General features: G+C 46.5%; 1 protein-coding gene across 1 annotated transcript in view; it reads right to left on the bottom strand.

The window, feature by feature from the left end:
* LOC140398422 (tumor necrosis factor receptor superfamily member 16-like) overlaps positions 1-1,288 on the bottom strand; it is a 206,262-nt gene extending 204,974 nt beyond the window's left edge. The window contains exon 1 of the mRNA XM_072487093.1: positions 996-1,288. Within this exon, the coding sequence (XP_072343194.1) occupies positions 996-1,031 (36 nt within the window). The 5' untranslated portion in view covers positions 1,032-1,288. The remainder of the gene's footprint in view (positions 1-995) is intronic.
* Between the last annotated feature and the right edge of the window lie 24,690 nt (positions 1,289-25,978).

The following is a 25,978-nucleotide window of genomic DNA, read 5'->3' as shown; positions in this document are numbered from 1 at the left end:
ACGTCTTTCTGGAGATTCTCCTGTGGGGAGAGATGGTTCCAGTTGTGTCTCCTCCAACACCCCCCCCCCCCCCCCTCCACCCCAGACAGTCAGGTTAGCACTGGGTATATTGTACTGACTCTGCAGAACCTTCCCCATCCCAAGATTTAGGAACAATTTTAAGCAGTAATTTACAAATTGCGGAACAATCTCGAGAGTCGACTAGGTTCGAATCAGCCTGGGGGGGGGGGGGGGGGGGGTTAAGAGGGGAGCAAAGTAAATGAGATAAATGTCTTTTCAATCCTATCGAAAAGCAGGAATGTCGGTTGGAAAGGAAATCGATCGCTCCCTAACAACTTTCCCAACGCTGAGTGTTTTCTGTACTGGGAGATTGGGGGGGGTCTGGGTGAAATCTGTTTAACCAGTGATGCTGGCAGTCGATCCAATGAAAGCAGTTGGCCACCTTTTCAATTCGAGACCAAATTAGAAATTTTTGGCCGGAACCCGACCCGACCCGGGATCATTCAATCATCTCGGTCAAATCTGAAGTGGGATCCAGTGAGTTGAGAGAAGGGGGCTTGCTGGATTCCCTTCCCTCTCCCAGATCCACCGGGCTCTCCTTGTCCCTGATGTGACTGCACAGTCTCTAGTGGTCAGAGAGGAAAGCCCGTTTTAAAGAGTGCACACACACACACACACACACACTCGCTCTCTGCACTCAGAAGATTTCGGCCCATTTTCACATGTTTCTACCTGCCATCTGGGAACTCCGGCTAAAATGAGCTGCTGGATAAGGGAGGGGATAATGTTCTCTTTAAAGCCGCTGCCCATCACACTGCAGGATTCATACGCAGCCGGGTGACCGCAGGTAAGGGTGGCTGGGAATGGTGGATTTTATTCGCTGGTTGGTTAGATCCCCCCACGCACACACTATAATCGCCCCCAGGTTATATTGGAGACAGGAGCTCTGTAGAATCAGAATAAGCAGTTTAAAATATCAAATAAGTATCACTTACCGCAGCAAAAAGCAAAAGGAACCGCACAAATCCCATTGTGCTGCCTCTTAATACCGAGGTTGCTTTCTGTATCCGGGATTCTGACCTAGTGCGCGGCGTTAGATTTCAGTGTAGGCGCTGCTCTGGGACCCTGGATTACATCCCCACTGCCTGAGCGTTGGCAAACGCAATGACTGACTTCAGGACCAGGGCTGTGCCTCTGGGCTGGATCTCGCAGCTTTTACATCCAAATGATCTCTTCCAGCTTGTCCCTGGTTGGCTGGTTGGATCCGTCATCCCCTCCCCGTGCACAGTGAGCTGGCATATTGAAAACAAGATCGTCAGCAACAACCTCTGGATTGAGAGCCTCTAATGAAAGGTTCCTCCGAAAGGCATCTCTTTAAATGTGCGTTACGACAGATCTGTGCGCGAATGAGTGTATGTGTATGAGTGAATGAGAGTGTGTGTGAGTGAGTGAGTGAATGAATGAGTGAGAGAGTGAATGAATGAGTGAGTGTGAGTGAGTGAATGAATGAGTGAATGAGTGTATGTGAGTGAGTGAGTGAATGAGTGAGTGTGAATGAATGAATGAGTGAGTGAGTGTGTGAGTGAGTGTGAGAATGAGTGAGTGAGTGTACAATACAGCTTTAGTGGGGGAGTTGCCCGAAGCCTTTTCTCTGTGGAACATCCTGTGAGTTGAAATGTGCAGATTTGACACAATGTCCAGGTCACTGAGAGACAACTCCAATGTATTACGGCGTGATGTTTAATCATGTGTTCTATATTCAAAGTGTAAGTAACAACATGTTGTAACAAAGGTGTGTGGGCAGATATGTTTACGCAGGCAGCTGTCTGATAACTCGTTGGGCGAGAGCAAGGTGTAAGTGACCTATACAACCCAGACCCCACGCTGTACAGTTGAAACGTTGCAATTCGGGAGATCGAGGTGGACATTTCGATGCAAGTCCATTTTAGTCCATTGGAATGAGTTGTTTGACCATTAGGTAATCACTGATTACAATATGAGGAAGGCGGGTATGCGGTCAGGGAGAAAGATATCATCGGGGACTAGTTGCGGATATCCGAGATATCTATACCGAATAAAGGTAAAAAGTGCAGATGTATTAGTGTATGACGGATCCTTTTGAAGCAGGTATCGTTTTGCAAAGCAGCCCCCGCCCCCCTCTTCCCAGCTTTCCAAGAATCTGCTGATCCGGCAGTTCAGACTTCAACATTTTGTGTCTTGCTGACCCTCTCAATGTTGCAGTTGCAAATCAGAACATTGTTGTTATTTGGTATACAGTGTGAACACAAATCCTCTGAAATACTCTACAAGGCTCTAAATCATCCTCTTCAAGTCAACACTGCGACTGGATATTTTGTAAGAAACCCTGGGAACACCAGCACCTGGAAGTTCCCCTCCAAGTCACTCACCATCCTGACTTGGAACTAGATCTGCCGACCCTTCATTGTCACAGGGTCCAAATCCTGGATCTCCCTCCCTAACAGTACTGTTGGTGCACCTACTCCACATGGAGTGCATGTGTTTAAGAAGACAGCTCACCATAACCTTCTCAAGGGCAAGTAGGGATGGACAATAAATGTTGCCCTCAGCCCACATCCCGTGAATGTTTTTTTAAAAATCAGCAGATGTATTAAAGTCCCAAATTGTCACACTCCGGTGCAGGAACTGGTCACTGAAATCTTGTCCCCTGGATATTTCTTGGATGACATTTATTAAACGCTGGTGTGCGCTTATGACGCTAAATGCAGAAGTAGAATGTCACTTATGGATACATTTTGTATCGACTTCCTAAGGTAAGCACAGTAACACTTGTCAAGGGCAGCCAGCCCATCGCTGAAGTAATGTAGTCAATTTCCTTGTCTTTCACCTCCTAATGACCTTTAGTATGTTTGTCCAGGCGAGAGAGGGGCTCAAGACCTGGTGCTACTGGACAGGATAGACTCGGTGCTTGCCATGAAACTATTATAGGTTAGAATGGACAGCGTTAATACCACAACGCCAGAAATGTGGTTTGGAGACGAGTCTGGGAGGAAGTCTAGCTGGAGGGATGGACAAGTGTATATTAATACACTTTCACTGTATAACTCGGAACAGCAATACGCTTAACCAGGTTAGAATGGACAGCGTTAATACCACAACGCCAGAAATGTGGTTTGGAGACGAGTCTGGGAGAAAGTCTAGCTGGAGGGATGGACACGTGTATATTAATACACTTTCACTGTATAACTCGGAACAGCAATACGCTTAACCAGCTACGTGTGCACATAGGGAAATTTAAGACGCTGTTAAGCCTGTTGCGTAGGAATGTATGAGACAAATCCGAATGATTCGATTGTGAAATGACCGAGAGAAAAGATTTGCTGCAAAAGCAAACCACGATTTTAGTTGTCGAGCTCCCTGAAATATTTCAAATTGTTTCCATATTTCTACCTCTCTTCAGTGCACCCCAACATCTGACAGATTTGGCTAGTCCTCTGATGAATGGCCACAACCTGAGGTGGGATTGTTCTACCGTAGACTCCCTGCAGTGCAGAAGGAAGCCATTCGGCCCATCGAGTCGGCATCGACCCCCCAAATGTGTAGCGTACCGAGACCCACTCCCCTGGCCTATCCCCGTAACCCCACCTAGCCTGCACATCTTTGTGCCCGGAGGAAACCCACGCAGACATGGGGAGAACTTGCAAACTCCACACAGACAGTAACCAAAGGTAGGAATTGAACCTGGGCCCCTGGTGCTGTGAGGCAGCAGTGCTAACCACTATGCTGCCAGGACAGCATGGTAGCATAGTGGTTAGCACAATTGCTTCACAGCTCCAGGGTCCCAGGTTCGATTCCCGGCTTGGGTCACTGTCTGTGCGGAGTCTGCACGTTCTCCCCATGTGCGCGTGGGTTTCCTCCGGGTGCTCCGGTTTCCTGCCACAGTCCAAAAATGTGCAGGTTAGGTGGATTGGCCATGCTAAATTGCCCTTAGTGTCCAAAATTGCCCTTAGTGTTGGGTGGGGTTACTGGATTATGGGGATAGGGTGGAGGTGTGGGCTTGGGTAGGGTGCTCTTTCCAAGAGCCGATGCAGACTCGATGGGCCAAATGACCTTCTGCACTGTAAATTCTATGATTCTATGCCTCAGACGCTGCTAGATCTGTTGAGTATTTCCAGAATGTTCTGTGTTATTCGGCGAGTTACTACGCTTAGTATGCACATGGCCATTGATACTCGGGTCTGTTGTTTATATTTACTCACGCCAGGAACACTGGCACTACCCAATTTCCGAATTTGCATAGGGAACAGCATCTCTTCCAAATTCCTCTCCAACACGCATTCCATTCCCAACCTTGAATGAATCCTTAATAAAAACAAAATACTGCAGAAGCTGGAAATCTGAAATAAAATCTGAACATGCTGGATAAACTAAGCATGCCAAGCAGCCTCTGTGGAGAGAGAAGCAGAGTTAATGTTTCGAGTCCGCATGACTCACAGAATGCTGTTGACAGGTCATATGGACTCGAAGCATTAACCCTGTCGACCGATTCCTTCGTGGCCGGCTCAGACTTCTGGAACACCCCAGCTAACTGCAGGGTGGGGCACCTCCACTCCATCGACCTGCAGCCCTTCAGGAAGAAGGTCAACATCATATTTTGAAGAGCTTGAACAGTCACCATTGCCATTTTAAAAAATATGTAATTTATGTATGCTATGAGTAAGTTGGCAATGATAAGGGATAGAAGCCAGTAACCGTCTGGCCACCAGCTGCAATTGTGGATAAGAAGTTACATAAACTGTTTTATTTTTCTTTAGGGCAAAATCCTGCAGCTGCTGAAAATTTGAAATAAATACAGAAAATGGAGGAAAGGCTTAGCAGGTCAGAGTATGGAGCGAAAGGGCAGCACAATAGTGCAGTGGTTAGCACAGCTGCCTCAAGGCACCAAGGTCCCAGGTTTGATCCCGGCCCTGGGTCACTGTCGTGTGGAGTTTGCACATTTTCCCCGTGTTTGCTTGGGTTTCTCCCCCACAACCCAAAGATGTGCAAGGTAGGTGGATTGGCCACTCTAAATTGCCCAGGAATTAGAAAAATGAATTGGGTATTCTAAATTTTTTTTAAAAAGAGTATGGAGTGAGCAGGATTAATTGTCCCTTGCTCCATAGATGCTGTCTGATCAGTTGATCCTTTCCGGTGTTTTCTGCTTTGATGCTACACGTTGATTACTACCTTGAACTTACATTAAGACAATTGGATACCGCATATATATTGGATGAGTAAGCAGCACAGAAAGCCTGAACAAAGCGACCATTCATCTATTGTGTAGCTCTAGATGAAGAGGTCACAGATATAAGAGAGGTGGTAGATTTAGAACTGAGATGAGGAAGAAATACTTGCAGAGGATGGTGAATTTGTGGAACTCGCTACCCCTTTGTGCGGTGGAGTCTGAATCATTAAATGGCTTCAAGAAGGAAAGATCAGCCATGATCTGATTGAATGGCGGAGCGGGCTCTAAGGGCTGAATTGCCTACTTCTGTTCCTAATTCCTATGTTGCTAGCTGATAAAAGATCAAAAAATGTCTCTCAAGTTGGATGATTTTGTTTCACAATAATCGCTGAACTATAAGAGCAGGAAAAGACAAGTAGCTCCTGCAAGTCCATCCCTTTATAATGAATCACTCATTTGTCTTGCGCAATCCCTTCTTGCATTCAGGATTTGTCACTTAAACCCATTTATCGTGTCCTCTTTAACAGCCTTTGCTGTTAACTTAATCCCTGTAGACAGTTTAACAGGAGATGTGCCCAACCAGATTTTATGCGTTGCCTCTGAATGTTGCTATGCTTAATTACAAAATAATTTTTTTTAAAAACAATGAACGGTCATCAATCTGCAAAGTGAACGCTGTTTTTCTTTCTGCAGGTGCTGCTAGGTCTACTGAGTATATCCAGCATTTGTCTTGTTATTCCTAAATTTCTTTACATCTAATTAGATTATGTTACCTTTATACCCCTGAGGACTGTAAAACATGCTGAATGGATTGACTGACTGTATCAGCTGTGACCTTCTGTGGAATGCAGATCAATCAGATTCCACCACCTTGCACTTCAGTTTCAACCCTCTCAGAGTTCCACTTGTCCTCTCCTCAGCTAATGGTGGAAATCAAAACACTTAGGACATCATTTGAAAAATAATCTGGTCCTTTGAAGCCTGCCTGACTGTTTATATGACACCACTTCCCATCCATTAACAACAGCTTAGTATTTTCCTGAATGATTGTTACAGTGTCTTTTAGAATTTGCATTATATATATATTTTTTTAAACCTACGGATTTAGACAGTAACTAGTGGCCGCTCAACTAAGAGTTGCTCATTCAGTTAGCTGAGCTTTTGTTAGCTTGGTGCTCTGTTTTTCAGGGATTTTGGGGAGTCGAACGAGCTCTCACGTTCACAATGCAAAATTTAGCAGAAATAGTTTAATGTTCCACCTCGCGATATACAAAACTACTAAATGTCAATTTTTATTTGTTTTGGAATGATTTTGCCTCAGATTGCACTTAGTTTCTCTCTTATGCTAGGATGACTCGACCATAAACTTTATGCTTTACCATGCATATAAAACATGTATCTCATTTTAAAGTATGTAATGCGTATGTGCATCTATCTTTTCAAGTACTCTTCCTCTAATGAAGAGATTAATTCCTCACTGAGGTACAGCTCCACCCTCTAATGCTTTGCCTAACTATCTTTTTCCCTGTAGAAAGAACAAAAAGCTTGCTTTTATATAAAGTTATTCACAGCGTAGGGATATCTCAAAGTCTTTTATAACCAATCAAATACTTTTGGTGCAGTCACTGTTGTAATTTATGAAATACGGAAACCAATTTGCAGGCAGCATGGACTCGCCACCAGCAATATGATAACGAATATACATCTCCGACCCCCAGCCGCGTGTTTCTCGGCGGTGCACCATCCGCTGGCAGCGAGATCGTCTATTCCCATCGCTTGTCAATGGGCTTTCCCATTGAAGATACCCCACGCCACCCGGGAAGCCCACAGATGGGAATGTGCTGCCAGAGGGAACAGAGAATCCTAACGGCCGGAGAATTCTGGCCAAAGTGTTTTAGTAATGTTGGCTGGGGGCTACATATTGGCCAGGGCACCATGCAGAACATCAATGCTCAATCTGCTTCTAAACAATGCCATGAGATCTTTAATGTCCAGCTGAGGAGGCAGTAGGGGCTTGGTATAACATCTCAAATGAAGCATGTTACATCTGATAATTAAATTCCCACTCAGTACCTTAACTTTGATTTTGTGCTCAACCATCTAGGTGTGCAGTCCCTGCCTGTAAACAGTTGGCTCCTGGGGACATCAGGACCAAATTTGAAGCAGTCAATCCTCAACTGATGTTTACACAGATGAACGTCAGCAATTCCCTGTGCCATCAAACCAAACCCAATAATTTTTGAAACCTGCTGCGTTGGCATCATGATCACAGTTGTCATCTTCTCCCAGATTGGAATAGTGAAATGTGGCATGCCTTTATCTCATTTTAGCTTCCGGAATCCTCTCCTTGCCCCATTCTTCTATCCCAACCACTTCAAAGCAGCATGTAGGAGCATACCTTACACTAAGCAAAGGAAAATTACAAGCTACACTCAAAAATGCATCAAACGTTTCAGGGTGGAATTTTCTTTACGTTGTTTTTGAAAATTCACATTATTTAATAAATCCCTTAAAAATAGAAAGTTAATCTTTTCGCGAAAAAGTGACATATTGCAATTCTACCTGCAAAAATCGTAAAAATTGATTACTTTATTAAATTGCATGAGGTTTAGCATAGATCAGACATGTTTTCATGGTCACAAGAGATTGTTACTGGTGTAGCGTGTTGTACTATGGAGCCCTCATTAACATGACACCAAAGTAATACATTCCATTGGCCCAAGCCAGCTGCCATTGTGGTCTCTTTGAGTGAGAATGACTGATTTCAGCTGGAAGATGGGTTGAGGACATTAGAACCTCACGTAACTCAGGACTCATTAAAGTCACAAGAAAGGGGAAAAGGCTGACCTTCGTCTTTCAAATATCTAGGTTAAGTTCCAAACCATGCTGGATGGATAAAAATATAGATAAATAACTGCACTGCACCTTCTAAATGAAGGAAATTTTATTAACATAAACTAGATTTATTTGAAAATGGATTTTCTAATTATACCTTACAATGATTCATTTCTAAGTATTATTTCACAATAAGGACATTCAAATGGAGTCTGCATTCCATATTATTCAGTGCTTTTTTTGAACACTTGTGCAGTTTTCATTCTGTCAAAACCATCCATATATTTTACAGATAGTAAGGCAGCATCGACAGTGAGTGCAATTCAGTCTTGGAATTCAAATGGTATCCATACATCACTAATGTCACATCAGACAAACATGACAACAGTGGTATAAGATATATATTTATAAAATGAATGGGACAATGTTGTAGTCCATCAGATACACTCAAATGTTTTATTGAATTTAAAAAGCACTCCAGCTTTATTATTGTGGTTTATTAAATCATCAGAAGATCTTGAGTGTTTCCCAGTCACTAACGCACACATACACATAGCCACTCAGCTTTAATTGTATACTTAATTAGGAAAGCGCAGTGAAGGATAGGAATTGTTTGAAAACATTAGCTGAACAATAATCTTTCAATCGAGGATGTGCTCACTCTGCCCCACTTCCACCTTCACAAATGCACCACTTAATAGACTTAATAGACTAACACAGTTAAAAGATTATAAGAAATAGGAGCTGGTTTAGGCCATTCAGCCCATTCAAACCTTTAAATAAGATCACGGCCAAAATCATTTAGGCCTTCGCCCCACTTTCCTCTCTGCCCCTCCCTTCCTCTCATAACCCCTTGCTGATCAAAATCTGTCCAACTCAACCTTAAAAATATTCAATGACTCAGCCCCCACTGCTCTCTGAGGAAGAGAATTTCAAAGATGAACGATCCTCGAAGAGAATAAATTCTACCTCATCTCAAACTTGAATTGGAGCCCCCTTATTTTGAAACTGTGCCCCCTAGTTGTAGATTCCCCCACATGGGGAAACATTGACCCGTAACTTCCGGCTCACGACAGGAGCCCACGGGCCGCTGATTCTGAAATGGAAAAAAGTGTATTTACCCGCGTTCTGATATCGCGCAGAACCTTCCTCTCCATTCCGCGGCCTTGGGCCTCCAGCGCAACAGTCTGTGCAAGCTCCAGAGCTGTGCAGGAGCAGTGCAGCCCTGTCTCCTTGTGATGGGGCCAGGTTGGGAACGCCATTGAGGGCAGCCATTTAAACTGCAGATTTACATTGAAAACAACAGGTGACATATTTATGAAGCATTTTGAAGGCATGTAGAAGTTTTTTTAACAGTTTGTTTTTACTCTTTCTTTTATACAGGCATTGCTGTTGTTATTGGTTCTATTAAAGTAATTTTTAATTTTTTTAAATGATTCAAGGTCATTATTTATAAGTCGACATTTGTTTAGTTATTTGTTTTAAATCTGTGAAAACATTTAAATCTGCATTATATTATATAACTTTACATGTGGCATGATTTAAAATGATTGTACGTTTTAATTTAGATTATGGTCATAAGATTTTTAAAGCGCCTCAGGGCTTTTTGCTGACACTGTCCTTGTAACATGGAACATACAGTGCAGAAGGAGGCCATTCGGCCCATCGAGTCTGCACCAACCCACTTAAGCCCTCACTTCCACCCTATCCCCGTAACCCAATAACCCCTCCTAACCTTTTTGGACACTTAGGGCAATTTAGCATGGCCAATCCACCTAACCTGCACGTCTTTGGACCGTGGGAGGAAACCGGAGCACCCGGAGGAAACCCACGCAGACACGGGGAGAAGTTGCAGACTCCGCACAGACAGTGACCCAGCGGGGAATCAAACCTGGGACCCTGGCGCTGTGAAGCCACAGTGCTAGCCACTTGTGCTACCGTGCTGCCCTGATAACATCTGATATTTTTTTGATTTGTGTCTATAGAATCACTACAGTGCAGAAGAAAGCCATTCGGCTCATCGAGTCTGCACAGACGCTCCGAAAGGGGAGGCAGTGGCGTAGTGATATTGTCACTGGGCTAGTAACCCAGAGATCCCGGGTTCGAATCCCACCATGGCAAATGGTGAAATTTGAATTCAATTTAGGGCAGCACGGTAGCACAGTGGTTAGCACAGTTGCTTCACAGCTCCAGGGTCCCAGGTTCGATTCCCGGCTTGGGTCACTGTCTGTGCTGAGTCTGCACGTTCTCCCCGTGTGTGCGTGGGTTTCCTCCGGGTGCTCCGGTTTCCTCCCACAGTCCAAAGATGTGCGGGTTAGGCGGATTCAACATTCTAAATTGCCCTTAGTGTTCAAAAAAGGTTGGGTAAAGTTACTGGGTTACGGGGATAAAGGAGATAGGGTGGAGGTGTGGGGTGCTCTTTCCAAGGGCCGGTGCAGACTTGATGGGCCGAATGGCCTCCTTCGGCACTGTAAATTCTATGATAATTCTGTAAATTCTATGAAAGAGCACTCTACCCAGCCCATGCCCTATCCCCATAACCCCACCTAAACTTTGGACCATAAGGTTCAATTTATCAAGGCTAATCCATCTCTCCTGCACATCTTTGGACTGTGGGAGGAAACTGAAGCACCTGGAGGAAACAGCGGCAGCATGGTGGCACAGTAGTTAGCACAACTTCCTCACAGCACCAGGGAGCCGGGTTCAATTCTGGCCTTCGGTGACTGTGTGGAGTTTACATGTCTCCCCATGTCTGCATGGGTTTCCTCCGGGTGCTCCGGTTTTCTCCCACAGTCCAAAGATGTGCAGGTTAGGTGGATTTGCCGTGCTAAGTTGGCCTTTAGTGTCCAGGGATGTTCAGGTTAGGTTCCGGAGATAGGACAGGGGAGTGGGCCTATGTAGGGTATTCTTTCAGAGGGTTGGCAGCGCACCTACTAGGCCGAATGGCCTCCTTCTGCACCGTAGGAATTCCATGGTTCTATTCAATGGTTCTAGGAAACCCATGCAGACATGAGGAGAATGTGCAAGCACCACACAATCACCCAAGGTCCGAATTGAACACGGATCCCTGGTGTTGTGAGGCAGCAGTGCAAACCACTGTTCCACTGTGTTATTTTGTTGTTTACTTCAATTATTTTATTCATTTAGATTTGTCATAATTAAATGTCATGATTTGATCTTTCAGTAAGACATTTGTAGAAGCTTGTAAAATTTAATGGAAAACATTTATTAACAAAAATAGTTTTATAAATACAAAACTTTGAAACCGGTTAACATTTACTTCACATTTAACTTTATCAGCTGAACAATAATTTAAAAATACCTCAAGGTTTACCAATTCCTTGTATAAAATATATTTTCTCACTTAAATACAACAGTCAATAAAATATATTTTTCCACATAATACATGGTTCTGTCTATTTATAAGGGGGAGGGGAGGAAGGGAAGGTGGAGAAGGGAGGGAAGGGGAGGGCGGGAGGAAAGAGGGGGAAGGGATGGGAGGAATTTCACATATCAATTGTTAATGTTACAAAGTTAAAGCCCAAAAGCAGCAGCTGCTGAAGATGATGGCACACATCTCTGAAATCCCTTTGTCTATACACTCTTAGGGGTGGATAATTGATTTGCTTCCTCGCCAGACAGAGATGATGCCTGACTCTTCTCATGATCCCTGCACCTATGTCAAAGCCTCAGAAGAAGTTCAAGAATTTTAAGAAGCCAAGCTATAAGCGTGATGCCCTAGCAGAGGTGCAGCCTGACTACAGATTCTGAATTTGCACTAGGTTCTGCAATACCTGTCAGATAGATAGTTCACATTAGCTTACAGGAGGTTTGCATATGTCAATTTAGGCATTAAAATTTGATAAAGCCTTTAAAGTAATCACCAAGACTTGTAAGAATGAACATTACATCAGGGAGACTCTTCACTACACAGCTTATAATACATTGCAAAATCCAAATGTACTTTATCTCTGAATTAGCTAGAAGGACAGGCGTGCTAACAGTATTGTCCTTGAAGGAGTCAATAGCACCGTTATCGAGACCATGATCATCTGAAACCAACTCCGCTGGACTACAAATATGCTCGGAATCCTGTCTGCCAAAATGAACCTTCTTCACCCAGCTCAAGGAAGGATCCCGAACAGGAGGAGGTCAAAAAAAGCTCTTGAAAGATGTCTTGAAGGCTTACCTCAAGAAATGGAACATAGATGTCTATGCCTAGGAGACCTTTGCTCAGAAGAAACCTACTTGGTGGAACCTTCTGATTGAAGGGTCACAATTCTTTAAGATGGAAGGGGAGGCCCAGATAACGAGCCTGAGAAAGGAATAGCCGTGACTTAATATCCAAGGGCCGATCCACCTTTTGAAAACTCCTGCCAAGTGATTGAAGATGCGGTTCTGTGATCAGGCTCATCAGCAGCACAAGGACCCACAGAACCCGTAATTAGTAACATGGAGTACCTCAGGTGGACAATCATACTCGTTAGCGAGTGATCACCACATTCTACCCATTATAGTTCCTTTAATGGATGAACACCCTTATGAGAAACTGAAGTTTTAAAAAAATTATTTCACTTTGTGTGACTCTGAACTCACTTTATACAGTAAAGTACCCTTTTAATGGACAAACCAAAGTTTAAAAAATAAAAATATATCTTCCTTTTACTTTATTTGCATTTTAAACATATTTATAAATGCTAAACACTAATAATATAAAACATAAACCTACCAATAAATGGCTCCGATATCTCCTGCCTCTGCTCGATGATCCTAAGTGCAAATAAAAAAATGTAAAACCTTACCTAACATCGGGGAAAGTCAACCAAGTTAGCGCTGTCTCTGGATTTTTCATTCAGCGGGTTCAGTGCAGCAGATGAATTGAATTATTCAAAGCAGTTGAATGCCTGTGCATCCGCACTTTAGGTCGTTGCGTGTGCATATGCGGTTCACCAGCAACTTAAGTCGGGACCCGAAAGGAAGTTATGGGTCATCCTCTCAAGATCCAGCCTATCAAGCCTTCTCAGAAAATTATATGTTTCAATAAGGTCATCTCTCATTATTCTGAACTCCAATAAGTATAGTCCCAATATTCTCAACCTTTCCTGATAAGCCTACCCCTTCATCCCAGGAATTAGCCTGGTGATCATTTTCTGAATTATTTACAATGCAAGCATATCCCTTCTAAAGTAAGAAGACAAGCACTCTAGCACAAGTGGATAGCACTGTGGCTTCACAGAGGCAGGGTCCCAGGTTCGATTCCCCGCTGGGTCACTGTCTGTGCGGAGTCTGCACGTTCTCCCTGTGTCTGCGTGGGTTTCCTCCCACAGTCCAAAGACGTGTAGGTTAGGTGGATTGGCTATGATAAATTGCCCTTAGTGACCAAAAAAAGGATAGATGGGGTTATTGGGTTACGGGGATAGGGTGGAAGTAAGGGCTTAAGTGGGTCGGTGCAGCCTCGATGCGCCGAATAGCCTCCTTCTGCACTTTATGTTCTGTGTTCTATAAAATTCGACACCGCTCTAGGTGCAGTATCACCAATGCTCTGTACAGTTGTACTTTTTCCCAAGTCCTCCTTGAAATAAAGGCCAACATTCCATTTGCCTTCCTAATTTCTTGCTGTACCTGCATGCCAACTTTGAATCATGTACAAGGACACACAGCTCCATCTGTATTGCAGCTTTCTGCAATCTCATACCATTTTAATATTATTCTGCTTTTCTATTCTTCCTGGCAAAGTAGACAACCTGATATTTTCCCACATTATACTCCACCTACTAAATTTGTGCCCATTCACAAGGGTGAGGGTGATTTTCTAAATTATCTACGACTACTGCCTTAATAGTGGATGCTAGTATTTTCCAATTGACCAAAGTTAGGCGAATTGGCCTATAGTTTCTGGCTTTCTGTCTGCCTCTTTCTTGAACAGAGGTGTTACAGCTGCATTTTTTTCAATCCATTGGGAGCTTGTTGGAATCTAGGGATTTTTGAAAGATTACAACCAATGCATCTGATATCTCATTAGCCACTTCTTCAGGCCAATAGGTTCTGAGGATTTGTCAGCCTTTAGTCCTATTATTTTTTTCCAGTACTTTTTCTTAATGGTCATAATCGCTTTCATTTCTTTGCTCCCTTTGTCTCTTGACTTTCTAGTGTTTGGGGATTTTTTTTGTGTCTTCTAATGTGAAGGCAAGTCACCCTCAAATTGAATGTAAAGTTATATTATGTTATGATCACTCTTGCCTACAGGATCCTTTACAATGAGTTCATTAATTGATCCTCTCTCAATACACATTATCAGGTCTAAAATAGCCTGTTCCCTGGTTTGCTCCAGAATGCATCGTTCGAAGGAACTGTTCTGATACACTTGATGAAGTCATCCTCCAGGCTATCAATGCCAATTTGATGAATCCAATACATATGACGATCAAAATTGCCCACATTTATTGCAGTACCTTTCTTAAAAGTCTCTTATTTCTAATTTCATATTCTGCCCTACAGTTAGCTACTATAAGGGGCCTATAAACCACTCTCACCAATGCCTTCTTTCCTTTGCCCAAACGGATTGTACATCTTGATTTTTCAAGCCAGGAAAATAATGGGGTGATGAAGGATTTTTATTATTGCCTCCCTTTCTCGATTCTGTCCCAATTTTCTCAGTTTTGCCACAATTTTCACCTTTATTTCCTATGGCACTGATTTATTTTTGGACAAATGCTGACCACCCTCTGCGATCTTGTTCAAATATGACCATATTGATTTTCCCCTTCCTAATCCTAAATGCACAACAACAAAACGCACTGCCATGACCGCATAACTGAATGCAGACTGGAGATTGAGTCTTGGACATTCCTGCTCTGTCGAGCTTTGTACCACAGCTGGTATTGCAATTCCTCATGTTTTCAGTTTCTTACCTTCAAAATGTGTAAAATGAGCAAATGACATCTGTAACTTATAGACGGGACGCGGCAGCTTTTCTCTAGTCATTTTCTAACATCTTGGCCTGGAATCATATCTGTCAAATCTAAGGACACATAAAATTAGCATTTAAAATGGTTGCAAGGCCTGAATAACAACATATTCACAACCTTTCACTTCAGCAAAAACTTTAACTGGGTTTAAATACACCCTGAGATTAATATTCATCCTCACTCCTTGAGAAGTGGTGGGAGTTGGGGTGAGAGGAACAGAGTTTATCCGGCAGATCCCACCACAGATAATAATAATAATCTTTATTGTCACAGGTAGACTTACATTAACACTGCAATGAAGTTACTGTGAAAAACCCCAAGTCACCACATTCCAGCGCCTGTTCGGGTACACAAAGGGGGAATTCAGAATGTCCAATTCATCTAACAGCACGTCTTTCAGGTCTTGTGGGAGGAAACCGGAGCATCCGGAGGAAACCCATGTAGATACAGGGAGAACTTACAGACTCCGCACAGACAGTGTCCCAAGCCGGGAATCGAACCTGGGACCCTGGCGCTGTTAAGCAACAGTGCTACACACTGTGCTACCGTGCAGCCCTATTTGCTTTAGAACCTATCAAATTCTCATTTCCACGATGGACTCTACAAAACTGGCAACCAGCTTCATCACTTGACTGCCCAAACTGTTTGTGGGCACACATATATAGGCACATAGATGTATTTGTATATGTGTGCGTTTACATTGTGACACCAGAGAAACAACATTTTTAGTTTCTAGGTGGCTTCTTGTAGGTTCAGATATCAGCTCATGTTCTGTTCTGTGACACTAAGTGGAAATGTTGAATGATTGACTGAAATGTTGATTTCACATATTATTCCACCCGTAAACTTTATTACATTGCATTTCCATTGGCGTCTCCAGTCTAATGGTGTTCTTCCTGATGTAACTTTACATTACATGTAGGATCGTATTTCTGTTCTAATTTGTTTTCAGTGCTATTATTCCTTCAGGTCTGCTTTTCCAACAGAGTCAGTCATTTGCTATAGTTAGTGAAAACTAACTGGGATCCATACTGTAATACACCTATCCCGCATCTTATGCAATGTAACTGTAATGGAAAAGAACAACTGCACATTACCAAAGTACAAAGAACAATTAGACCAATCTGAATAAAATCTCCAAGTGCACATATGTGGGTTTGCGTTCAAAGCATTTACTTCTTAGACCTGGATTTCAACTAGATGGATAGACTGAAATGAGATAGGAACGTTTACAAAGATAAGAAAATGTGAATCAAGTAAATGTCGTTTGGTCCATTCATTAAATGAATTAATTACAATCCACTCAATGTTGGACTCAACTAACACTAAATGCAGTAGTGGGGGACTTTTGCACTGTCAGAGATATTGGTAAGAATTCTCCGGCCGTTGGGGTTCTCTTTTCCCGCCGGCAGTGTACCCACGCCCAGGGGTTTCCCGGCAGCGTGGGGTGGCTTCAAAGGAAAATCCAATTGACAAGCGGTGGGAAGACAGAATCCCACCGCCAGCAAATGGCGCACTGCCGAGACACACATGGCTTGGGAACCGGAGAATCCAGCCCATTATTTTAGAAGAATATATTAAACAGAGGCATTCTCTACCCATCCCTCAAGTTTGGGTGGATGGCAGGGATCTCATTATAATACGTGAGGGGCAAGGAGTATTCCTGGTGCCTTTTTTTTTCTTTTTATAAATTTAGAGTACCCAATTACTTTTTTTCAATTAAAGGGCAATTTAACGCGGCCAATCCACCTACCCTGTTACCCTGTACATCTTGGGTTGTGGGGGTGAGACCGACACAGACAAGGGGAGAATGTGCAAACTCCACACAGACAGTGACCTGGGCCGAGATCGAACCCAGATGCTCAGCGCTGTAAGGCAGCCAGTTCCTGGTGCCTTAGACAACATTCCCTCCTAAACAAACACCACCAAACATACATTAACTTGTCATTGCGTTCATTTGTTGCTCATGGGCCCTTGCTGTGTCCACTTTTCCTGCAGGATTTAGCTGCATACCTAATGGACAGCACGGTAGCACAAGTGATTAGCACTGTGGCTTCACAGCGCCAGGGTCCCAGGTTTGATTCCCTGCTGGGTCACTGTCTTTGCGGAGTCTGCACGTACTCCCCGTATCTGCGTGGGTTTCCTCCGGGTGCTCCGGTTTCCTCCCACAGTCCAAAGACATGGATTGGCCATGATAAATTGCCCATAGTGACCAAAAAAGGTTAGGAGGGGTTATTGGGTTACGGGGATAGGGTGGAAGTGAGGGCTTAAGTGGGTCGGAGCAGACTCGATGGGCCGAATGGCCTCCTTCTGCACAGTATGTTCTATGTATGTAACCACCAAGACTGTGCTTCAGGGCATAACACCTCAAACAATGGAAAACTCCCTCGTTGCATTAAGTGCCAGTTGGGTCCAACAGCAAGTAGATTGCAATTGATTTCTGAATGAACAGATCAAATAGCATTTATATGGTTCGCAATTTCCTACCTCCATAAACATTCCAATCTAATTTCAGGTGTGATTTATTTTCTAGACCAGTGTTGGGCCTGGGTTGGTGCCCTTTCAGAGGACCGAATGGCCTTCTGCGCTGTAGGGGTTCTATGTAAGAAATAACATTCACTGACATTAGCAATTAGATGCACCAGCCTCTTTAATTGGGTGAAATGTAATGTGCTGCATTGTTGAAAATTAACCACAGTGGGGCAGAACAGCTTGATTCATTGTACTGAACAGTTAATGCTCCGCTGGGCCTTTAAGTTTGAACTGGTTAAATAGTCACAGTGCTTGGATGGAACACTTCAAAGTATCGGCACCCAAGGAGCCGAGGTTGCTCAGTCAGATTTTATGAAATGCACAGCTCAATTGTTACGAAAGATTCTGCTCGAGTTAGTATATCCATTAACTACAGACGGAAACAGGCTTGCAGCAGCTATCTGTTTCACAACATATTTAATAATTTACTCAACTATTTCACTGAACACTTGTTCAACACACTGTTGCTTCGAGGTCCAATCTGACTGAGTTAAATGCTACTAATGACCGCGAGGCTGAAAGATAATTAGTGAGCATTGTACTCTTTAGCAAAGTTTCCAGTCTTTTCCGTGTTAACAGGCAATTAACTGTTCTGCGAGCTCTTTGTTCACAATTGAAATTTAACCAGCATTTGGGTTCCACTGAAGTGAACCCTGTGCTTATTGCTTGCATTATAACCAAAGCTTCATTTATTGTGGTCAGTGAACAATGTAGAGATGACATTGTATCTGGGCAATGCTGCATCTCAGTAACACAACTGTGCCCAGGCAAGAGATTTAATTGGTACTCTCAAACCTATATTTTTACACTGCAGTATCCCAGCGTGACGCTCACATCAAATAGGAGGGCATTTGCTTTCAGAGGTCCAAGTGATGAAGAATAGAGGTGGAGCCAATAGAGCCGAGGGATATCATGTACTTAAATCCAATCAATCCATAACATGACACGTGGAAGTAGTAAGGTACTAACAAACTATTCCAGGGAAAGTGAACATTTACACCATGACAAAGCTCACGTGCAAGCCAGTGGAGTCAATTTAGATGTGCAGCATTGCTCAAATGGGAGGTGGGCACTTGCTTTACTTTCCCAATGGGATTAGCCATGGGCTCTTGGCATTTTTGTGACTAGATCTACTTTAAGTGCAGTTGGTCAGCTACCAATGCTAATCATAATCTATATAGCTAGCTCACCATTTGGACGAGTGGATTGGACAGGGGTACGCAACTTAAAGGCAGATTGCAGCCTCTTAAGAAGAACATGCACCTTTCAATGATGTATAATAAGTAATGCCTCAAAATAGCATCGTCGAGGAGTACATCGCATGCCGTTGGGACGGCCTCAGGACATTACTTGAAGGCCCTCCCCCGATGCTCCGCTGCCGATGGGCCGAGTTCCCAATGGCATGGGGCACGTGTGCTCTCAGTTTTCGGGAATCCGTCGTGGCGGCTGCGGACTGGGTCCAGCGCCGCCAAAGTCGGGGAAGAGCTGTGCTGCTGGCCGGGGGGGGGGCTTCGGTGAGGGCTGGGGGGAGTGGCCGAGGGGTGTCCAGGGGGGCACTATCTGGCAGGTCAGGTCCGCCTGCAGCCGGCGCCATGTTGCACAACGCGACCGCTGCAGGTCGTCGCTGTGCACAGACCCGGCAATTCTCCGGCCGCGTGTTTCATGTGGCGCGGCTGCTAGCCTCTCACTGGTCGGAGGGTCAGTGCTGGGGCCTCGCCGATTTCTTCATCGTAGAACTAGACACTTCCTGCAGTCATCACCTCAAAATCGGAGAATCCAGCCCTCTGCCTATCTGCAGATTCTGATGCCAATGGAAGAGGCTGCCATCAATATTGGCAAAGAGAGGGAATGCAATATTGGAGGGTAGAAGGGCTGGAGGCCGCTCACAGCAGGGGTTAGGTAAATCCCCTTCCTTTTGAATTTCTATTCAATGCTCTCACTCACAGACTCGGCATGACATTGTGCTGCCAGTTAGCTAATGCTCCTTACCATTGCTATTATCGGATTGTGAAAGAATCCTGTGCTAACTTGTGGGAGATCGGGAACATCAACACCTTGAGCATACTTTCCCACATGCCAATTCATTTTGTCCTGGTTATTGTCTCTAAAACATACCCCAACATCGCCGCTTAGCTGGTTGTCTGTCGTTGCCGGGTTTAGCCCACACCCTTTTATAAGCAGCAGGAGTAACATTTGCTCTCCTCCAACCATCAGAGAATGGAACGTTTGTGGCCAGAGCCTCTGCCTTCTCAATTTACCTCCCTCAGTAAAGTAGGATGCATCTGTCTGAACTGGGTGACTTTCGCACTTTGAGGGTTGCCAACCTTTTAAGTACCTCCACTTGATCTGTATTTCTCCGATCCAACATCACTGCTACCTCCTCCTTTACTGCTACATCCAAAGAATTGTCTTCTCTACTGAAGACAGATGCAAGTGTTCATTTAGTTCTCTGCCTCCATGAGAGGATTTCCTTTTTGATCACCAATCAGTCAAATTCATAAACACTTCTTGGATTCTCCCATCAGGTGGCTAAATGCCGACACCAGCGTAAAAACGGAGTGTTTTACTCCGGCATCGGCACCTGTTCCGGGACCCCAGTCTGCGATCCACAGGAGGCTAGCACGGCGCTGAAGTGGCCCATGCCACTCCAGCTGCCGATCCTGGCCTGAACCTGGCGCCGCGGGGTCCGCGCATGCGCAGTTGGGCCAGCGGCAACTAGCGCATGCGCAGTGGCCTTCTTCCCCGACAAAGGCCGGCCCGCCGATCGGTGGGCCCCGATCGCTGGCCAGGCCACTACGGTGGCCCCCCCCAGGGTCGGACACTTCCTCCCCCCCCCCACAGGCCTCCCCGTACCCTTCAAGGCCAAGGTCCCGCCGGCACAGAGAACGTTAGAACGGCGCAAACGGGACTCGGCTTTTTGGTGACCGCGGCTCGGCCCAACCGGGATGGAGAGTCGGCGCATACACCGACTGGTGCCGCGCCAACCACGCCGGCCCCAGTGGCGCCGATTCTCTGCTCTGCGGAGAATCGCGTCCCGGCATCGGGGCGGTGTGGCGCGATTCGCGCGACCCGCCAGCGATTCTCCGACTCAGCGGGGGTTTTGGAGAATTCCGCCCAAATGTCTTTTTTTGGTTATGCTAGCTACTTATCTATTCATGTATTGTCTCCTTAACCCTCTAGTTCCCTTTTTTTAGATCTCGGCTGTACTATCTATATTCAGTTTGCTTCTCTATTGTAATGAACTTAATTTTCAGAACCTCCTTTTTCTGGATCCTTTCAACCACTATATTATCCATGACTGTTAGAGATTGTTCCACTTGAATGCTCTTCACTGAGCTGCTGTTGAGCGTATCTGGCTACAGGCCAGTGTTAAAGCTCTGTTGCTTGCTCATTCTCTTCTATTTCATCCCCATAACCAGTTTTATTTTCCTCATTGTGCTGAAGGCTGTCCAGTGGTGGCTTCACCATGTATCACATGTTAAACACATACAGCAAACGGCAAATCATTATCACTGGACCTATCCAAAAAGCTGAGGATGGCTTTTCTTGACCTATGGAACTTGCTGTAGTCCATTTTGTTTGCTGAACATGGGTTCATGAGAAGTGTCATGAGCCAAATGTGCAGGGAGAGCTCTAGTGTCCAAATTGCCAGCTTCTCACCTGCTGTGCATGTGGACATAAAGAGGGGCATGGAGCACGGCAGCAATGGAAAAGAACGCTGTCAGCCATTGGAAATAAGGGGAAAAAACATATCATGTGATACTGGTGGTCTCACACCAATTGTACATTAATAGATTGGAGACCCTTACAACATATCCAAAATTGGCCACCAAAAGGATGTGATCAATGATTTTGGGGAAGCCAACAATCTGTGTGAAACTAAGGGCGCGATTTAGCCACCGCGTTGCATCCGATGCGGATCTGGGTGCGGCACGTAAATAGCGGGAAAGGCCAAAATCGAGAATCGTGCCAGCCAGGAATTAGTTTGCAATTCACCTGGCCCACTTCCTGGGGCGAGTTCCGGATCTCGCCCCAAAGTAGCGATCTTATCATTAACCCGCATTTGCATTTATTTCAATCTCATTGGCGAGATTGAAGCCAAATGCAGCGGCCTGCCGGGAATTACCTGATTCCACAGCAAGAAAACGTGCGGGTGTCATTTAGTAATCCTTTCCAAAAATGTGAAGCTGGCGCAATGGCTGCTGAGGGGAAGCGAGGCGGTGAGTAGCCATTTCCATTTCCCAGCATGCAACTCAACGGCTCAAGGGGCTGTCCCTTGGGCTGGGGGGGGGGGTGCAGTGGGGTGAGGGACTTTGCGTCTGTGAGGCATTCAATCATCTTTAAATATTGTGGAGACCCATAAGAGGAGGAACCATGGCTGCACCCTGCCTGTCCCACCAAACTCTTACAGGACAGAGCCCTGCTATAGCTTACCTCCTGAAAGTCAATTTCACTCCCTTTGACTGTGAGCAACCTCTAGCTTCACAGCTGAAGGCTATTTCAACTGAGGAATTAGCCTTGTTAGTTGTGATGGCACTTCATGCTCCTCAGTTTTCAAGTGCCATCTCGAGGACACAGGTGCCATTCTTCAGGGGATGATTAGTTCATTGCATATCAAGCAAACTTTGATGCCTGAGAAGTGTGCCTGAACTCTTATGAGCGTCAGCACCCTAGAAGTAGCTTCCAACAATCAAACACTAAAGAGCCAGGCTTCAGCACTAGGGATCATCTTGCAACCATAGGGTAAGTGCATGTCTCAGGGGAGTGGACCTGAGCACAGTCTCCCTTATGTTCCCTGCAGTACACCCCCCAGAGGGTGACTTGCTTGGTGGTCATTTGCTGTGTCCTCCACAACCTGTCATTCTGGAGGAGGAGGGACATGCGGCCTCATCTGAGGAAGGGGTGGACCAAGAGGGACTGAATGATCAGCCCGAGGAGCAGCCAGAGGATGGGCGGACAGGCGGCGGCAAAGGTCTGATGTGCCCCGCCCGGGAGGTCCTCAACATCTCGAGATTCTCAACTTCTCTAGATTCTCATAGGATGAGGCTGTGTCCATCAGCTCAACACCCCCCTCATTTCCATCCCACCCGGGAGGGCAACAGGGGGTGGGGGTGCAGACAGGTCCGCTGTGAAGATTGACATGACAGAGGTTTCAATATACAAGGTGTTACATATTTTAATAGTGAACATTTAACATTTCCATTTCCCCCCAGCTACAGATAGTGAACCCCGCCCCCCCCCCCCCCCCCCCCCCCATGCCCACTCAGTGCTCCTCAATCATCTTGATCTTTCGTAGTCTAGGCGTGGCCCCAGAATGCACATCAGAGATGGAAGCAGCCGGCTGCTTTCAACACCCTGTGGCCTTTGATACCCTTGGCAGACATCCTCTGGAGGGCCTGGAGCCAGAAGGCCCCAGTCGACTTACCGGTGCCACAGGTGTCGCTGTGCCACCCTGTTCTGCCCGCTGCCCTTGAAATGCACCAGTGTCAAGAGAGGGAATTCAGTAGAACTGGAGACCGCCGTTGTCTCCTTGGTCACAGGCCCCAGTTGACCTCCAGTGCTTGGGAATTTGAGGGGTGGCAGGCGGAACAGATGCTAGGAAAAATTTACCCTTGCGGCTCGGTGGAAGTTGTTGGTCTTCTTCCGGCATTGGACGGTGGTCCGCCTGGTCATGCTGCCCACACTAACAGCCACTGCCACTACTCCCAGGCAGCATTTGTGACTTTGCTGCTTGTCTCCAACATCAATGGTGCCCCTCCTCTTGTCCACAGTGTCGAGAGGCCTTGTGAGGTCGACATGCCCAAAGCGAGAAGCAGGTCTGCGCACTGCCATGCTTGTGTGTTGACTGGGAGTGAGTGGTGAGTGAGCAATTGATGCGACCATCAATTCACACGAGATGGAGAGTTGAAGTGAACAGTGGTTTTAATCAGCGGAGCCCACAAGGGCACCAACATAATACAATGTAATGTACTGTAATACAATGGTGAATGGTAGCAGTAATACATTCACCACATTCACCCCCTGTTAGAAATTGAAGTCCAGCGGGCATGAAGTGGGCTCACAGATTGAGTCTGTCCGGCACCTTGATCGTTCGCTGCGATCACCTGAGCTCTGGTTTTGCTGTGGGCACGGCTGTTGAACTCGTCGCCGTGGGCACGTCTGTTGAACTCGTCGCCGTGGGCACGGGTGTTGAACTCGTCGCTGCGGGCACGGGTGTTGACTCCGGGAGCGTGTCTTCTGGAGCTTCAACCCTGCACGTCGGCGATGGGGGTGAAGGGGGGTGTAGGCCATGTAGGGGCGGGGGCGGTCTTCGGTGTAGGGTGGGGGGGGGGGTAGGTGATAGTCGCAGGGGAATCGGCGGGTGCCAGGTCCCGGAGTGAGACCGTATCTTGTCGGCCGTCACGGTGCGCCACGTAGGCATACTGGGGGTTGGCGTGATGGAGCTGGACCCTCTCGACCAGGGGATCAGAGTTATGGCTCCTCACGTGCTTTCGGAGGAGGACAGGCCCCGGTGTCGTCAACCAGGACGGAAGCGAGGCCCCGGAGGTGGATTTCCAGGAGAAAACAAATAGGTGGTCATGAGGGGTCTCGTTCGTGGCTGTGCTAAGGAGTGACCTAATGGAGTGGAGCCCGTCGGGGAGGACCTCCTGCCAGCGGGAAACTGGTAGACTCCTAGACCGTAGGGCCAGAAAGACAGCCTTCCGTACCGTCGCGTTCTCCCTCTCCACTTGCCCGTTTCTCCAGGGGTTGTAGCTGGTAGTCCTGCTCGAGGCGATGCCCTTACCGAGCAGGTACTTACGCAGTTCGTCGCTCATAAACGAGGAGCCCCGGTCACTGTGGACGTACGTGGCGAAACCGAACAGGGTGAAGATATTATGCAGGGCCTTAAAACAGTGGCCGCGGTCATGTCGGGGCAAGGGATTGCAAAGGGGCAATGGGAGTACTCGTCAACGACATTAAGAAAATACGCGTTGCGGTCAGTGGAGGGGGGGGCCCTTTGAAATCAATGCTGAGGCGCTCGAAGGGCCAGGATACCTTCATCAGGTCGATAGAAGTGTGGCTTACACTCCGCGCAGATTTGGCAGTCCCTGGTCATGGCCCTGACCTCCTCGGTGGAGTAGGGCAGGTTGCGGGCCTTGATAAAGTGGAGAAGCTGGGTGACCCCCGGGTGACAGAGGTCATTGTGGATGGCCCGGAGTTGGTCATCTTGCGCGCTGGCGCATGTGCCGCGGGACAGGATATCTGGGGGCTCGTTGAGCTTCCCTAGATGATATACAATATCGTAGTTATAGGTGGAGAGTTCGATCCTCCACCTCAAGATTGTATCATTCTTGATCTTGCCCCGCTGTGTATTGTTGAACATGAAGGCTACCGACCGTTGGTGAACCTCCTACCAGCGAGGTAGTGCCTCCAATGCCGCACAGCTTCCACAATGGCTTGAGCTTCTTTTTCGACTGAGAAGTGTCGAATCTCGGAGGCGTTAAGGGTACAGGAAAAAAGGCTACGGGCCTGCCTGCCTAGTTAAGGGTAGCGGCGAGGGTGCCCTCTGACACGTCGCTCTCCACCTGGAAGGGGATGGACTCGTCCACCGTGCGCATCGCGGCTTTGGTAATATCTGCCTTGATGCGGCTGAAGGCCTGGTGGGCCTCAGCCGTCAGGGGGAAGATGGTGGCTTTGATCAGTGGGCGGGCTTTGTCTGCATAGTTGGGGCCCCACTGGGCATAATGCGAAAAGAACCCGAGGCATCTTTTCAGGGCCTTGGGGCAGTGGGGTAAGGGGAGTTGCAGGAGGGGGCGCATGGTGTCGGGGTCGGGCCCGAGGACTCCGTTTTCCATGACACAGCTGAGGATGGCCAACCGGGTTGTGCGGAAAACGCACTTCTCCTTGTTATAGGTGAGATTGAGGGCTTTGGCGGTTTGGAGAAACGTCTGAAGGTTGGCGTTGTGGTCCTGCTGATCATGGCCGCAGATGGTGACGTTGTCCAAGTACGGAAATGTGGCCCGCAGCCCGTACTGGTCCACCATTCGGTCCATCGTTCTTTGGAAGACTGAGACCCCGTTGGTGATGCCGAAGTGGACCCGGAGGAAGTGGAAGAGGCGGCCATCTGCCTCAAAGGCCGAGTAATGGCGATCTTCCGGGCGGATTGGAAGCGGTGGTACGCGGATTTCACATCTACCGTGGAGAACACCCGGTAGTGTGCAATCTGATTCACCATGTCCGCTATCCGGGGAAGGGGGTACGCATCGAGTTGCGTGTACCGATTTATGGTTTGGCTGTAGTCTCCAACCATCCGGTTCTTTTCCCCGGTCCTGACAACCACCACTTGGGCTCTCCAGGGGCTATTACTGGCCTCGATGACCCCCTCCCTCAAGAGCTGCTGGACCTCTGACTTGATAAAAGTCCTGTCCTGGGCACTGTACCGCCTGCTCCTGGTGGCGAC

The sequence above is a fragment of the Scyliorhinus torazame genome, chromosome 21, assembly GCF_047496885.1.
Source record: "Scyliorhinus torazame isolate Kashiwa2021f chromosome 21, sScyTor2.1, whole genome shotgun sequence".
In the NCBI taxonomy this organism is placed as follows: domain Eukaryota; kingdom Metazoa; phylum Chordata; class Chondrichthyes; order Carcharhiniformes; family Scyliorhinidae; genus Scyliorhinus; species Scyliorhinus torazame.
Note: the sequence above shows the minus strand (reverse complement) of the source record. Positions and strands in the feature narration are given on the sequence as shown.